The sequence below is a fragment of the Ostrea edulis genome, chromosome 2, assembly GCF_947568905.1.
Source record: "Ostrea edulis chromosome 2, xbOstEdul1.1, whole genome shotgun sequence".
Classification (NCBI taxonomy): Eukaryota; Metazoa; Mollusca; class Bivalvia; order Ostreida; family Ostreidae; genus Ostrea; species Ostrea edulis.
This window is the reverse complement of record NC_079165.1, coordinates 4,288,930-4,303,376: the sequence shown is the minus strand read 5'-3', so window position 1 is coordinate 4,303,376 and position 14,447 is coordinate 4,288,930. Positions and strand designations below refer to the sequence as shown.

Genomic DNA, 14,447 nt, shown 5'->3' with positions numbered 1-14,447 from the left:
AGTGTTTTACACATAAACACTATATACAAAGTTTGGCCCTCCCTGGGGTCAGAACCTCTACCCCAGGGATCATGAAATTTACAATTTTGGTATAGTTCTTCCTGCTCTATATCATGATGCATTTAGATTTTTTTTTAAAAACATGTGGTTCTAGAGAAGATTTTTTTTTAGAATTGGTCAATTTTTGGCAGTTTTTGCCCTGCCCCTAAGGCCCCAGGGTGCAGGAGTCCTGAAAATTACAATTTATGTCCCCCTTGCCCCAAACATGCTTCATATCAAATTTAGAATAGTAGTTATCAAGAAGTTAAAAATGTTCTATTGTTTACACATTTAACAACTGACCATTTTGGCCCCACCCTGATACCAAAATCCCTACCTCTGGGATCATTAAATTTACAATTTTGGTAAAGGACTTAATCTGTTCTTTATAAATATCAATTTAGTTTCTATTTAGTACTAATAGCACTAAAGAAAATGCTATTTTAAGTGTTTTACACATAAATACTAAATACCAACTTTGGCCCCGCCCTAGAGTCAGAACCCTACCCCAGGGATCATGAAATTTACAATTTTGGTTTTCCTGCTCTGCACCATGATGCATTTACTTTTTCTTACGCATGTGTGGTTCTAGAGAAGAAGATATTTGAAAATTAGTCACTTTTTGCCTCTTCCCTCAGGCCCAGGGGTGCAGGAGATCTGAAATTTACAATTTATATCCCCCTTGTCCTAAAGATGCTTTATACAAATTTGAAAAGAATTGGAATGGTAGTTATCATTAAGAAGTTAAAAATGTTCAATTGTTAACGCATGATGGATGACACACAACGACAGACACAGACCAATTGCAATAGGTCATCTGAGTGACACAAGTGACTTAAAAACTAACACATAGAGGATATCTATATTGCGTGTTTTGATATTTGGTTTATCCAATGAGTTGATATGGTGTATTTATTCGAGAGGCTTGCCGAGCGAATAAATACACCATATCAACGAGTTGGATAAACCAAATATCAAAATATGCAATTATAGATGTTCTATTTATCTCATACGTCTTCTTTTCACTTAATTTTGAGATGATCCCCAGTATGGTAGAAACAGCTGATTGAATTTGTTTTGAATCCGTGGCTCAGACGTCGTGATTAATCTGTCTACCTTACGCGGGGAAAAAATAGTGCATTTATAAACCATTAATATACAGTACAAATGGTCATTTTTATAAAAGAAACCATGATGGATGAAAATTGTTTTAGAATGGATTATAGTTTATAATTAATAATAGTTTTGCCATTCCAAGAAAATAACAACTATTGACCAAGTATTCATTTTTTTGACGTAGGCCTGACCTGATAAAAGTTTGATGTTGTTGTCGTTTTGAAATAAACATGTGTAATAACGATCAATGAAAGTTATTAATATTTTAATGCAGCATTTTTAGAATGTTCAACAGTTTACAATGAAAAGTAGAAGTGTTTGTGCATTTGGATCTTTTTTTTTACATAGTTTCTTTGGACCTAAGGGCGAGAGGAAATCCCGAGGCACTTTAAATAGACCTAGCCTGGCCTAGTAAGTAAAGCTGTTGAGATTTGTTACATTATGCTAATATGCTCCAGAAAAAAAGAGACTGTGCTTGTGAATACTTGGTACCGCAGCATGTCGAGGTACTTTCGATTAGGCTTGTCCAGTAGGCCGTCGATTCCTTGTCGATGATAATAATGTGCACATATTTTTGTTTTCTGATCGTAATTTTTGAGTAGTTACAGACCGAGTTGGCATTTTTGTGACCGGTAACTTGCATTATATGTCAGTGGGGGCAACATCATTTTAATTTTGCTATAAAAGAAATTCTAAATAAATACAGAATAATACGTTTTACGCTTTATTTCATGCATGGATATGCATAAACACAGAAAATATATCATCCAAGCGGGGACAGTGTCAAAAGTAGTTCGGACGGGAAGTGCTTTATCAAACAGGCGTGTGATTAAGCTAATGCTTTATCTAACTCTCAATATACACCACACGTATGAGATAAATGTATATTCTTTATTTGTATGATGGAGTTGGTTGATGTATATTAGATTAGTATTTGATAAAAAATATCTGTATAATTCTGCTTTCTTTATGACAGATACAATAAAACTGCCTATCTGCCAATATCTCCAAATAAATAAAATTAATGTGATAAGTCTACAATTCATATACGACTATCTATTATAAATGTGCATTGACATATACAGTGCATAAATTCTTACATACATCTGTCTTTTAGAAATTAAAAATGTCTCTACCTGTTAAACATAAAATATATTCTCCTTTACTGATCAGCTGTCTGACACTAGAACCCACGTTTCCCCGGTAACTGAGGTCTGACAGGTACTTCTCAAATTCACAGGTGTCGGTTAGACTGAAGGAAAAAACATCTCCAGTCCTCGTCCCATATACCACCTACAATCACATACAGGTGAATGTAAATATCATCTACAGTCAGATATAGGTTATGATATCTATCATCTATAATCAGATATAGGTTATATTTATCATCTATAGTCAGATATAGGTTATGATATCTATCATCTATAATCAGATATAGGTTATATTTATCATCTATAGTCAGATATAGGTTATGATATGTACATCTATAATCAGATATAGGTCATGATATCTATCATCTACAGTCAGATATAGGTTATGATATGTACATCTATAATCAGATATAGGTTATGATATCTATCATCTATAGTCAGATATAGGTTATGATATCTATCATCTATAATCAGATATAGGTTATGATATCTATCATCTATAGTCAGATATAGGTTATGATATGTATCATCTATAATCAGATATAAGTTATGATATGTATCATCTATAGTCAGATATAGGTTATGATATGTACATCTATAGTCAGATATAGGTTATGATATCTATCATCTATAGTCAGATATAGGTTATGATATCTATCATCTATAGTCAGATATAGGTTATGATATCTATCATCTATAATCAGATATAGGTTATGATATCTATCATCTATAGTCAGATATAGGTTATGATATGTATCATCTATAATCAGATATAAGTTATGATATGTATCATCTATAGTCAGATATAGGTTATGATATGTACATCTATAGTCAGATATAGGTTATGATATCTATCATCTATAGTCAGATATAGGTTATGATATGTACATCTATAATCAGATATAGGTTATGATATGTATCATCTATAATCAGATATAGGTCATGATATCTATCATCTATAGTCAGATATAGGTTATGATATGTACATCTATAATCAGATATAGGTTATGATATCTATCATCTATAATCAGATATAGGTCATGATATCTATCATGTATAATCAGATATAGGTTATGATATCTATCATCTATAATCAGATATAGGTCATGATATCTATCATGTATAATCAGATATAGGTTATGATATCTATCATCTATAATCAGATATAGGTTATGATATGTACATCTATAATCAGATATTGGTTATGATATGTACATCTATAGTCAGATATAGGTTATATCTATAATCTATAATCAGATATAGGTTATGATATGTACATCTATAATCAGATATAGGTTATGATATGTACATCTATAATCAGATATTGGTTATGATATCTATCATCTATAGTCAGATATTAGTTGTCTTAAATATCATCTATATCACTTTTACAGTTGGTTACCAAAGATAATGTCTACAATCAAATATTGGTTACCATGATGTACACCATCTAGAGACAGTCATATATTACCATAGGTACATGTATCATCTACAATTGGATGTAAGTTGCTATAGATACCATCTACAGTCAGATCAGTTTTATATATTATGCTAAAATTTTAATTCCACTGTTTAAATTGTTTTTGTGTGAGGTAAAAATTGTAAAGTTAAAACTGAAGCAAAAAGAATAAAATATTAACTCTGCTGTTAGTCTTGTATAATATCAAAAAATTGTTAATTTAATGGAGACAGATTTCACTCACAAAACATGAAAATAACCTGTAGTGAATTCAAAGTGTATGGAATTTTGTCCTCCGTTTTACATATGTACAAATGTAACACGCTTCTTTCACTACACATTGATGATGAGAGAGTCCCGGTCTTAAGAAGCCTACCTTCCTATTGCTGGAATCTGCTGCTGTTATCTGAGTCGACCGATTATCTTCCATTCTTTTCTTCTTGGTTTGATCCGATACCGAATAAACATAACCTCCTGAGTACCATTCAAACCAAACATCACTACCAACAGGAACGGAGCAGAATTCACGGGGACTGTAAAAGAATTATAGAAATGTAAACATCACTACCAACAGGAACGGAGCAGAATTCACGGGGACTGTAACAGAGTTATAGAGACCAACAGGAACGGAGCAGAATTCACGGGGACTGTAACAGAATTATAGAAATGTAAACATCACTACCAACAGGAACGGAGCAGAATTCACTGGGACTGTAACAGAATTATAGAGACGTAACACGACAAATTCCAGATCCATAGTTTTAAATAAAATATGTGTCTGGACAGTTCACTGAAGATGTATGCTTACAAGATACTGTTAAGGACATAGGATACCCGAAAATCTTTCAATAGAATTTTGCAAAACAGCATTTTTATGGTCATAGGATACCCCAAATTTTGGATGCATCAAATGAAGTAGGATGTTGCTGTGTTTATGTGAGATTTTCTATCATTTCATCAAACAGCCAGGTAAATCAGTCATAAAATGTACCAATAAAGGTGTGTTTGAAAAATTTTAATTTCTGTAAAATGTTTTTCCATTGAATTTTTAAGTGTGAATAATGCAAAAATAAAGGTGGTTTCATTGGAAAGTTGGTGGTAAATTTGGGATTCTAACAATATCAAAACATTTACAAATAGTTTTACAAAATTCTATAACAATTTCTTGGAATTAAACACAATTCTATAACAATTTCTTGGGATTAAACAAAATTCTATAATAATTTCTTGGGATTACACAAAATTCTATAACAATTTCTTGGGATTAAACAAAATTCTATAACAATCTCTTGGGATTTAACAAAATTCTATAACAATTTCTTGGGATTAAACAAAATTCTATAACAATCTCTTGGGATTAAACAAAATTCTATAACAATCTCTTGGGATTAAACAAAATTCTATAACAATCTCTTGGGATTAAACAAAATTCTATAACAATCTCTTGGGATTAAAAGGTCCATGTGACTTAACATTCACTTTAGTATGAAACAAAAAACCTTCATTACAAGTGTCTCATTGAAAGTCTGAAAAACTGACTGTTAGTAATCAGAAGGATTGATCATCCTTTCTAATGTAAATTATGACCTGCTCAAATCAAGATTTCTAAAAAAAAAAATTCCTCCTCCTAGCTCAGTGAATATTGTACTTCCCAGGTCACTATACCCTCATATCGACAATTGTATATCAGTGATTTTTCTACATCTTTTACAATTTTGGGAAAAATCAATTTTATCGTAAATAAGTTTTATATTCATTATCAAACATTATATTATCTTTATTTTACACATCTAATTTTCTTTTACTTTCTAAAATTTTAAACTATTCTATCCAAATCATTCCCATAACTCTTTGTTAAGTCTTTTATATATAATTCACATCCAATGTTTATTTTTTTTCAAATACGTTTTCCTTTCATAATTCTATTATTGGGAAAAAAAAGCAAGCTAAATTGGGAAAAAATTAGCAATTTTTAGGAGGAGAAAGGGCCGAAATTCGGACCCTAAATGGGCCTTAAAAAATCACCGATATGAATGGATGATTCAAAGCATTCTGATTGGCTGAGATCCAACAAACTACATGCAGATGAAATATACATGTAGAGTGTTATATTCACCTTCACATGCCTTTGAGAAGAATATAACATTTCATTTTTTCAAATTTAAAATTGCTACGATTAGTTATCTTTCTTGGTAGTCCAACGAAAACTTGCATACCCAATCAGTCGACAAGGTCTTGCTTTTTAGCTGTAAACAAATATGGTCAACCAAGTATTGTTTTGTAGGCTCTGTTTGCCAGTTCTAATGTTTACAATTATTCAATAATAAAATAAACAAAGACTCCTGTATCTAACCTCTTTTGACTAAGTCTTGCACTCAAGCTGCGAATAAAGATGACCAAAAATATAATGATTTAGCCATCCTCCAAGTACAATATTCACCTTGCGCACTGGGCTTGATGAATATTGTATCTCTCACATAGATATCTCTCAGGTAGATACACCATTGTATTGACTGCAATAATGTCAGGAATTGAATATTATTGAATAGTAATGCAGAGAAGTACTGGAGTTTATTGTCCTTGGTTGCTACCCGAGCTCCTGTTGAAGGTGTCAAATTGAATTTGTTTATAGACCTGCAAATAGGGGGGGGGGGGGGGGGGGGGGGGGCCAGGGGGGCGGGGGGGGGGGGGGGGGGGGGGGGGCAGTAGATTTTCTTACTTCACTGTCATGTGGATCAAGAATCAGGGTTTGACACTAAGGCACGTCCGACCGACCGAGTCTACTAAATGATAGGTCAGGTCGGGTAAAATATCGATTTACTAGTCCGACTGGTCGTGCTGAAAAAATAAACAAGAAACTTTAGTTTAAACCATAAGATATCTTATTTTTAACTAACAAAAATAACTGTAAAGAGTTTGCGAGCAATTTTGAACCGTGTGATGACAAAATCTCTATTTTTAGTTCTAATATATAAGTCGCTGTCGGAAGTGATGTTTTACGACATTTACTCTTTGTTAATGTGTGTAAAGTTATGTTTCGGATACATAGATATAAACTGAATTTATTTTCATTTAAAAAACCAAAAATAGTTTATTTTAATTGAATATAAGAAAGTGTCTATCAAATTAATAAATTACATCGTAAATAGCCATTTTTCGGTGTTGACACATGTGCGGGAATGTCTCGACTTCTCGTCCTCAAGGAAGGATGATCTGAGAGAGAGAAAAAGGAATAGGTTGGGAAGAAACAAAGCAGGGCTTGTGAAATAGAAATTTTAAAAAAGCGGTTGAGGCCATTTTGTTCTAACAAATGGACTAAAGAATTTCTGTGCCGAGTAGAATTTAAAGAAACAGAAAATGCGTTTGAAAATAAAAGCATCAAATTGAATGACGAGACTAAAAGATGTTTTTGAGACAATTAAGTACGTTTTAGTTTAAACTTGACGTTTGTCATTTGAATTAAGTACTTAAATATGGAGAAACCACCAGGGGTTTTTTTTCTCTGGAAAGTTGGTCAGGGCTAGTTGATGTAAGGTGAGGTCTAGTAAAAAATCATTTGAAGTAGCCCGACTGGTCTAGTGCTCGAAAAAGTAAATGTCAAACCCCGAGAATGATCTTAGTCTTTGGTACCCAAGATTTCAGAAGCGAGGAGAGTAAGACAGATGGCTGATCTATGATAATTGTAATTTTTGTTTTCAGGCCACCGCTCATGAAGCAAAATATCTCTAGACTATTTCTCTTCATTCCAAACAAAAAGAAATAAAAAAGGGGAGGGTTAACATCTGTGACCTCCTCCAGATCTACGAATGATTTTAATTGATTTGGAGAATTGAGAATCATGATGTTTGTAAGGATCCAAATACTGCTTGTGGTGGCTCAGTGGTTAGTGCTTGTGATGGCTCAGTGGTTAGTGTTTGTGGTGGCTCAGTGGTTAGTGCTTGTGGTGGCTCAGTGGTTAGTGCTTGTGATGGCTCAGTGGTTAGTGCTTGTGGTGGCTCAGTGGTTAATGCTTGTGGTGGCTCAGTGGTTAGTGCTTGTGGTGGCTTAGTGGTTAGTGTTTGTGGTGGCTCAGTGGTTAGTGCTTGTGGTGGCTCAATGGTTAATGCTTGTGGTGGCTCAGTGGTTACTGCTTGTGGTGGCTCAGTGGTTAGTGTTCATTCTGTGACCAGGAGGTCATGTGTTCAAGTCTAACTTGTGCCTAAAATGGCCATGTCACACATAAGACATGAAAATAGAAAGTGATTGCTCCTTCTCTAAACACCTGGCATTTAGAAGTGAGGATTGCGAGTCTTCAGATGAGACCCTATCGAAGTCCTGTGTCTCGGCAGGCATCAGTGAAATAGAGAACCCTCACTCCTACGGCCTCGAGCACTAGGCATAGGTCTAAATCTATGGCCCCGAGCACCAGGCATAGGTCTAAATCTATGGCCTCAAGCACCAGGCATAGGTCTAAATCTATGGCCCCAAGCACCAGGCATAGGTCTAAATCTATGGCCCTGAGCACCAGGCATAGGTCTAAATCTATGGCCCCGAGCACCAGGCATAGGTCTAAATCTATGGCCCCAAGCACCAGGCATAGGTCTAAATCTTTTTTGTACATCCTTTTCTGCTATTTCTATGTATGAATTTAGATTTTATACAGTATCAGCAAACTTACACATAAATACTATATATACTAAGTTTGGCTCCACCCTGGGGTCAAAACCCTTACTCTGGGAAAATCAAATTTACAATTTTGGTAAAAGACTACCTGCTCTATCCATTTAGTTTCAATTTAGTATCAAAAGCACTAAAGAAAATGTTATTTAAGTGTTTAAACATAAACATTATATAACAAGTTTGGCCCTGCCTTGGGGTCAGAACCCCTACCCCAGGAATCATGAAATTTCCAAACTTGGTAGAGGCCTTCCTGCTCTACATCACTATATGCATTTAGTTTTTCTTACATTTGTGTGGTCATTGAGGAGAAGATTTTTGAAAATTTGTCATTTTGGGGCAGTTTTTGCCATGCCCCATAGGCCCCGGGGGTGAAGGAATCCTGAAATTTAATATTTATGTTCCCCTTGTTCCAAATATGTTTCATATCAAATTTGAAAAGAATTGGAATGATAGTTATCAAGAAGTTACAAATGTTTATTGTTCGCACATTTAATAACTGACCATTTTGGCCCCACCCTGATACCAAAACCCCTACCCCTGGGATCATCAAATTTACAATTTTGGTAAAGGACTACCTGTTCTTTCTTAATATCTATTTACTTTCAATTCAGTATCAATAGCATTAAAGAAGATGTAATTTAAGTGTTTTCCACATAAACACTATATAACAAGTTTGGGCCCGCCCTGGGGTCAGAACCCCTACCCCTGGGATCATGAAATTTAAAATTTTGGTAAAGGCATTCCCGCTCTACATCATTATTCATTTAGTTTTTCTTACATGTGTGTGGTTCTTGAGAAGAAGATTTTTGAAAATTGGTCAATTTTGGGCAGTTTTTGCCCCGCCCCTAGGGCCCCAGGGGTGCTGGAGTCCTGAAATTTACAATTTATGTCCCCCTTGTCCCAATGATGCTTCATACCAAATTTGAAAAGAATTGGACTGGTAGTTATTAAGAAGAAGTTAAAAATGTTCAATTGTTAACGCACAGCGGACGTCGGACGAAAACCAATTGCAATAGGTCACTTGAGTTTACTCAGGTGACCTAAAAACAGAACCAAAATGGTGATATTGTTACATACATTGACAGTGAGATTTGCTTTACACATTGCACAGTAACACATACTATTCAGAGGATTTCCTAGGTACCTCCTTCTGCCACTGCCACTGTAGGCCAAAGCCAGCTGATTTGTTCTCAGTCCTGTACAGCTTGACTTTATCTTTATAAACCACCATTAAAGACTCGGTCTTTTGATGCTTTCCTTGAAGTTTAGAGCAAGTAGTTCCTACAGAAACAGAAATATGTGAGACAGTTTTTCAGGACACAAACACACAAGATAAATCTATTATATACTATGGACTTCATTGGACCCAATCAGGTCTTGCTGTCTCTTACACTGATTAAAGTCAGAGATATATCGTAATCATTAATGACATTTTCTATTCTACAAAACATTTTAAGGTTTTGTATCTTTACATTGCCACGAGCTTACAATCTCAAGACAGATCCTGATACAAGCATGCTTCAACAAGGTCGACCTCTCAAAAGGTAAGCCTCCATGTAGTAGATTTCCAAATGACTGATAATTAATACACACAACACTGACTAAATCGTGGCAAGCCCAAAGTACTAAAGGCAATCCACCTGACCAATCAGACCGTTTATAGCTACCATGTCTCCATCTCAGCTCTTGGATTGAAGAAAATAATGCCACTGATGATCAGCAAAGCTTGGACAACAAGTTTATTCATATACACTACAATCTGTGAAACTACAACTATTTACTATATAAAGTAATATTTGTAAGCTGCCTCTGTAACAAACAAAATGTCCATGGGCCTTAGCGGTGACACCTGGGTACCACACTGTTATACATAGGTGATGTGTGTACCTTTTATATCCCTGAAAAATGAATACCCTTCTGGTAGAATTTTTCTGATACTGGTCATAAGTATGAACCACTCATATTTCTCAATCATTAAGCTGTGACCCAGACAAATATTTCTTCTTTTCTTAGTTGCCTTGACCTAACTTGAAATGTTAAAATGACCTTGGTTTAGATTCATGAAATATAATTGTACTTTGTGCAAAGTATGAGCTAATCATTAAGTGTATTAAAAAGTATTTTTCAAGATGTAATGCATTTTCAGTTTAAGACCCATGGGGCTGGAACCACCAACTCAGGGGGCAGGAGTCTCACAAGTTTAGTGGAGGCTTCCATGACCATTTAATATCACTGCACACACATGGAACCTGACTCATGCATTCCACAATATTTTGGTAGATGCTTTTATGCTCAGTATAACTGTACAACCACTTCTTAAACCAACTACAGAGATTTTTTAAAATGATACTATTTTCAGAGGTATTCCTTGGTCCTCAATTTGGAATCTTTGTTCCCCTACCATAAAAAATGTACAAAGCAATTTGGAAAATATTGGCAATGCAGTTTCTGAGAAGTTAGAAAGTTAACAATGGATGGGCACAGATAACAATAGGCCTATGAATTAGCATGATTAGGTCACTTATGTGACCCGATAAAATACGTACCCTTTGAGTTACAGTAGATAGCTTGCACTGGGCAGTGAATCGAGTCTGTTACTTTCGTACTTATTTGGCTAGCATCTATATTCTTCCACAGACAAACATCACCATTTTCAAAACCACTATATAAAAGTAAATCTGGAAATTAAAAAAGAACGTTTTTCTCAAAACAGTTTTAAAAATGGCATAAAATGCTTCATCATGTAAGATGTCAACCAACACTTTGGTAGAACATGTTTGCCCTACTCTCAAATAAATTTACATTCTTGATAAGAGAATGAGATTGATTACTGTTAACTCATCAAACTGTCTAAGATGCAGTGAAATGTTATAAAACAGTGTTTAGTGCAGACTAGTGTCTTTAAAATCCTGTAGGATCTGTCTCTCCCTAAAATGAAATGTTTTACAAAAATATTCAGTAAATTAAAGTCAATATAGCCCACTTTTCACATGTAAATAATCACTTCCTTTGATCTTAAGTATCAAGCTCAATACAGTACCCGCAACGTTATTCTTGACATTCCTATCGTGTTCTACCGTGCGTGTATCCTATCGTATCGTGCGTGTATCCTATCGTATCGTGCGTGTATCCTATCCTATCGTGCATCAGGTTTTCCGTTTTCTATCGTGTTTTGCGTTTATCAGGTCTATCGTGTATCGTATTTTGCGTGTATCAGGTTTTCCGTTTATCGTGAAAATCGTTTATCGTGTAGCTTCGGAAACTATCGGGATCGTATATTAAATCTAATGAAAAAGTAAGATACTTTCCGAAAGCTTTATTCGTTTTGTTAAAGAAGCTATTTTTAGGAATCGAGGAAAGACAGTATATTTGAAGGAGAACATAAAGCTGTTGATTTTAAAGCAGAAAAAGAGCTATATGTCTATCCAGAGAGGGTGAAAATTTATCGCAATTTCATTCTGTCTGGAAAGTAGGCAGTGGTTTGTCGATCAAACCCAGGACAATAAAACTGAAAGCTCCTTCATCTGGAGTTCATAAACAGTTCCTTGTCTAGAAACAATTATTTGTAATTAACACTAACAGAGAAATAGAAAGTTCCCATCTGAAAGGAAAAATCAGTAAATTACATTGTTTATTGCATATATTTTAATAATGGTTCTTTTTCTTCGGATTTTGTTCACCTGTATTCAGCTTAATATATATCAACTACTGAACTTGTGCGCGTTCTTATCTATCTGATTTTGTGTATCACCCGTGTTTTGACAATAAACATTCTCAGGGGCATTGTATTTCACACATTTAGAAGATTAAGTTTTAAAAGAGTGCAAGCAAGGGTATATTGCATCTCCCAAAGTTCTGCTCAATTGGGCACGATTCAGCTGTCATCGTTGGTTTTTTTTTTATTTATACATGTACATGTACATATATACCAATAGTCGTACATGTAGATACTGGAAATGTATGCCGGTTTTGATGATTATTTGAATTTTTTACATGCTAAACACAAACATTTAATTTAAAGCGTTTCTAAATTGCGACTTTAAATCAAGCCGGGTTTCGTATATGTTTTTAATAGTTTATTTATTTTTTGTTAACAAAATATCAATTCATATGAATATGTTCCAATTACTTATGACTATCAGTTATCACTCATAGTGTAGAAATATCTAACATATGAGCATATGGTGTAGTGCAGTGGATTGAATTTAAAGCGGTCATTATGAAAATAATTGTAGTTGTTGAAAGAGCGGTGAGCTCGGAGCTTGATGCAAAATAACCCCCCTCCTCGCTACACACAAAATATTACTTAGTTTTATTTGATATCCAAGATAATAGACAATAGAATAAGAGAGCTATTGAAGCATGATAACACTACATTATATTCCATTTTGTTAATTCCCTGTTTAATTGCTAAACACTCGGCATCAAGTGTGAATATCACGGGTCCTCGGAGATGACCTTAAAAACAGACGCCCCGTGTCACGGTAGGTGTGGCACGCTAAAAAACCCTCACTGCTCAATGGCCGTAATTGCCGAGCATAAGCCTAAATTTAAAAGATCTTCACCGGTCATGGTGATGTCTCCATATGAGTGAAATATTCTTGAGCGAGACGTTAAGCAAGATAAAAATCAATCACTCCATTTATGATTCATATATTAAACATTCAAGGTGACAATATACGTTTTAGAATCATTGGCTGAGAAAATTCATATAGATATCTATTAATGAATTCAATACCGTATATAGTTTAGCTTCCGGATTTTAGCTGTAATGACGTTAAAGAAAACATAAATAGAATTTTTAAAAAATAAAAAATAAACGTACAACCGTGGATAATTACATTATATGCTTTAGGTATATATTAAGTATTGAAATCCTTCAATATTATTATCAACATAATGAAATTATTTTGTACGTATCAAACTTTCGTTCTGTCTAAATTGTTTATAAATTTACAACATTTCTATCAGGTTTTCCGTTTATCGTGAAGATCGTTTATCGTGTTTTGCGTTTATCAGGTCTATCGTGAAGATCGTTTATCAGGTTTTGCGTTTATCAGGTTTACCGTGTATCCTATCGTATCGTGCGTGTATCCTATCGTATCGTGCGTGTATCCTATCCTATCGTGCGTGTATCGTGTTCTATCGTTTATCATGTCAAGAATAACGTTGCGGGTACTGTACCTGCATATTTATAAATGGTGTTTTTACACCCTGGTTCAAATTCCGATTTGAATCCATTTCTAGGTCCTCTGTCAGCAGCTAACTAATTATTTTCTAAGCATAATATAGGCTATTCTAACTAGAGGTACTTAATGTATCTTTTCTTACCATTAAAAGCCAAGGCTGTCACCTGACCACAGTGTGGGCTGTACCTAACATTAGTAATGACGTACAAATCCAGTTTAATACGCCTTGTTCTGATGTATTCTTTAAATATCTCCTTCCAGAAAATCCAGCCTAACTTAGACAGCACATGGTGGTAAATATTTCCCCTACAAGCGACGGACAGCTCTTGCAGTTTTGTTATGTCTGTCAGTGTGTATGAAGGTATTTCTCCAAGACAGTACTCCAACCACAGACTTCCCCTCTGTTCCATGTTTAAAATTATTTCATTCCAACGACGACAAACTTTCTTAGCACGCATCAAATTTTCAGCATCCATATGTCTGAAAATATTTTCCTGCACTTCATTTGGAAAGTTTGATGCCATTTCTGATTTCTTTGATTCCCTGAGCTGCAAAAACCAGACACCAGCAACAAAATAGAGTACAATACTGAGGGAGGAGACATCGAATAATGATATACTATCAACAAACAAACTGATCTACACAAACACCTTATAAAGTTATGACAATCAAAACGGTCTAAAATCGAAGTTGCCTTAGTTGGCAGACTTCGCACAGTTGTTTACCTACCGACTTCGCGGGATTTTGGTGAAAATGAAAGTATACTTTTCTACCTCCCCATACAAGAGAGCACACATTCTCCGATTTTCTCCATTGTCACAATGGCAATGAGTG

At 34.7% G+C, this 14,447-nt stretch overlaps 2 protein-coding genes across 6 annotated transcripts in view; one reads left to right on the top strand and one right to left on the bottom strand.

The window, feature by feature from the left end:
• The window catches only part of LOC125681087 (uncharacterized), an 18,944-nt gene extending 4,585 nt beyond the window's left edge, over window positions 1-14,359 (bottom strand). The window contains exons 1-5 of one of the 2 annotated variants that reach the window (XM_056157374.1): window positions 13,756-14,359; window positions 10,971-11,102; window positions 9,546-9,705; window positions 4,142-4,298; window positions 2,292-2,448 (exon numbers count right to left, since the gene is read on the bottom strand). In XM_056157374.1, coding sequence (XP_056013349.1) covers window positions 2,292-2,448; window positions 4,142-4,298; window positions 9,546-9,705; window positions 10,971-11,102; window positions 13,756-14,137 — 988 coding nt within the window. In that variant the 5' untranslated portion in view covers window positions 14,138-14,359. The remainder of the gene's footprint in view (window positions 1-2,291; window positions 2,449-4,141; window positions 4,299-9,545; window positions 9,706-10,970; window positions 11,103-13,755) is intronic. The other variant, XM_056157375.1, reaches the window with a different exon arrangement.
• LOC125681078 (kelch-like protein 18) overlaps window positions 3,737-14,447 on the top strand; it is a 30,214-nt gene continuing 19,503 nt past the window's right edge. Inside the window, exon 1 of one of the 4 annotated variants that reach the window (XM_048920997.2) lies at window positions 3,737-3,807. Coding sequence is in view for 3 of the 4 variants with exons in the window: in XM_048920993.2 (XP_048776950.2) it covers window positions 4,686-4,734 (49 nt within the window). In the remaining variant the exon portion in view is untranslated. Of the gene's footprint in view, window positions 3,808-3,833; window positions 4,735-13,892; window positions 13,975-14,193 lie in introns of those variants that run through there. The other 3 variants (XM_048920993.2, XM_056157369.1, XM_048920996.2) reach the window with 3 other exon arrangements.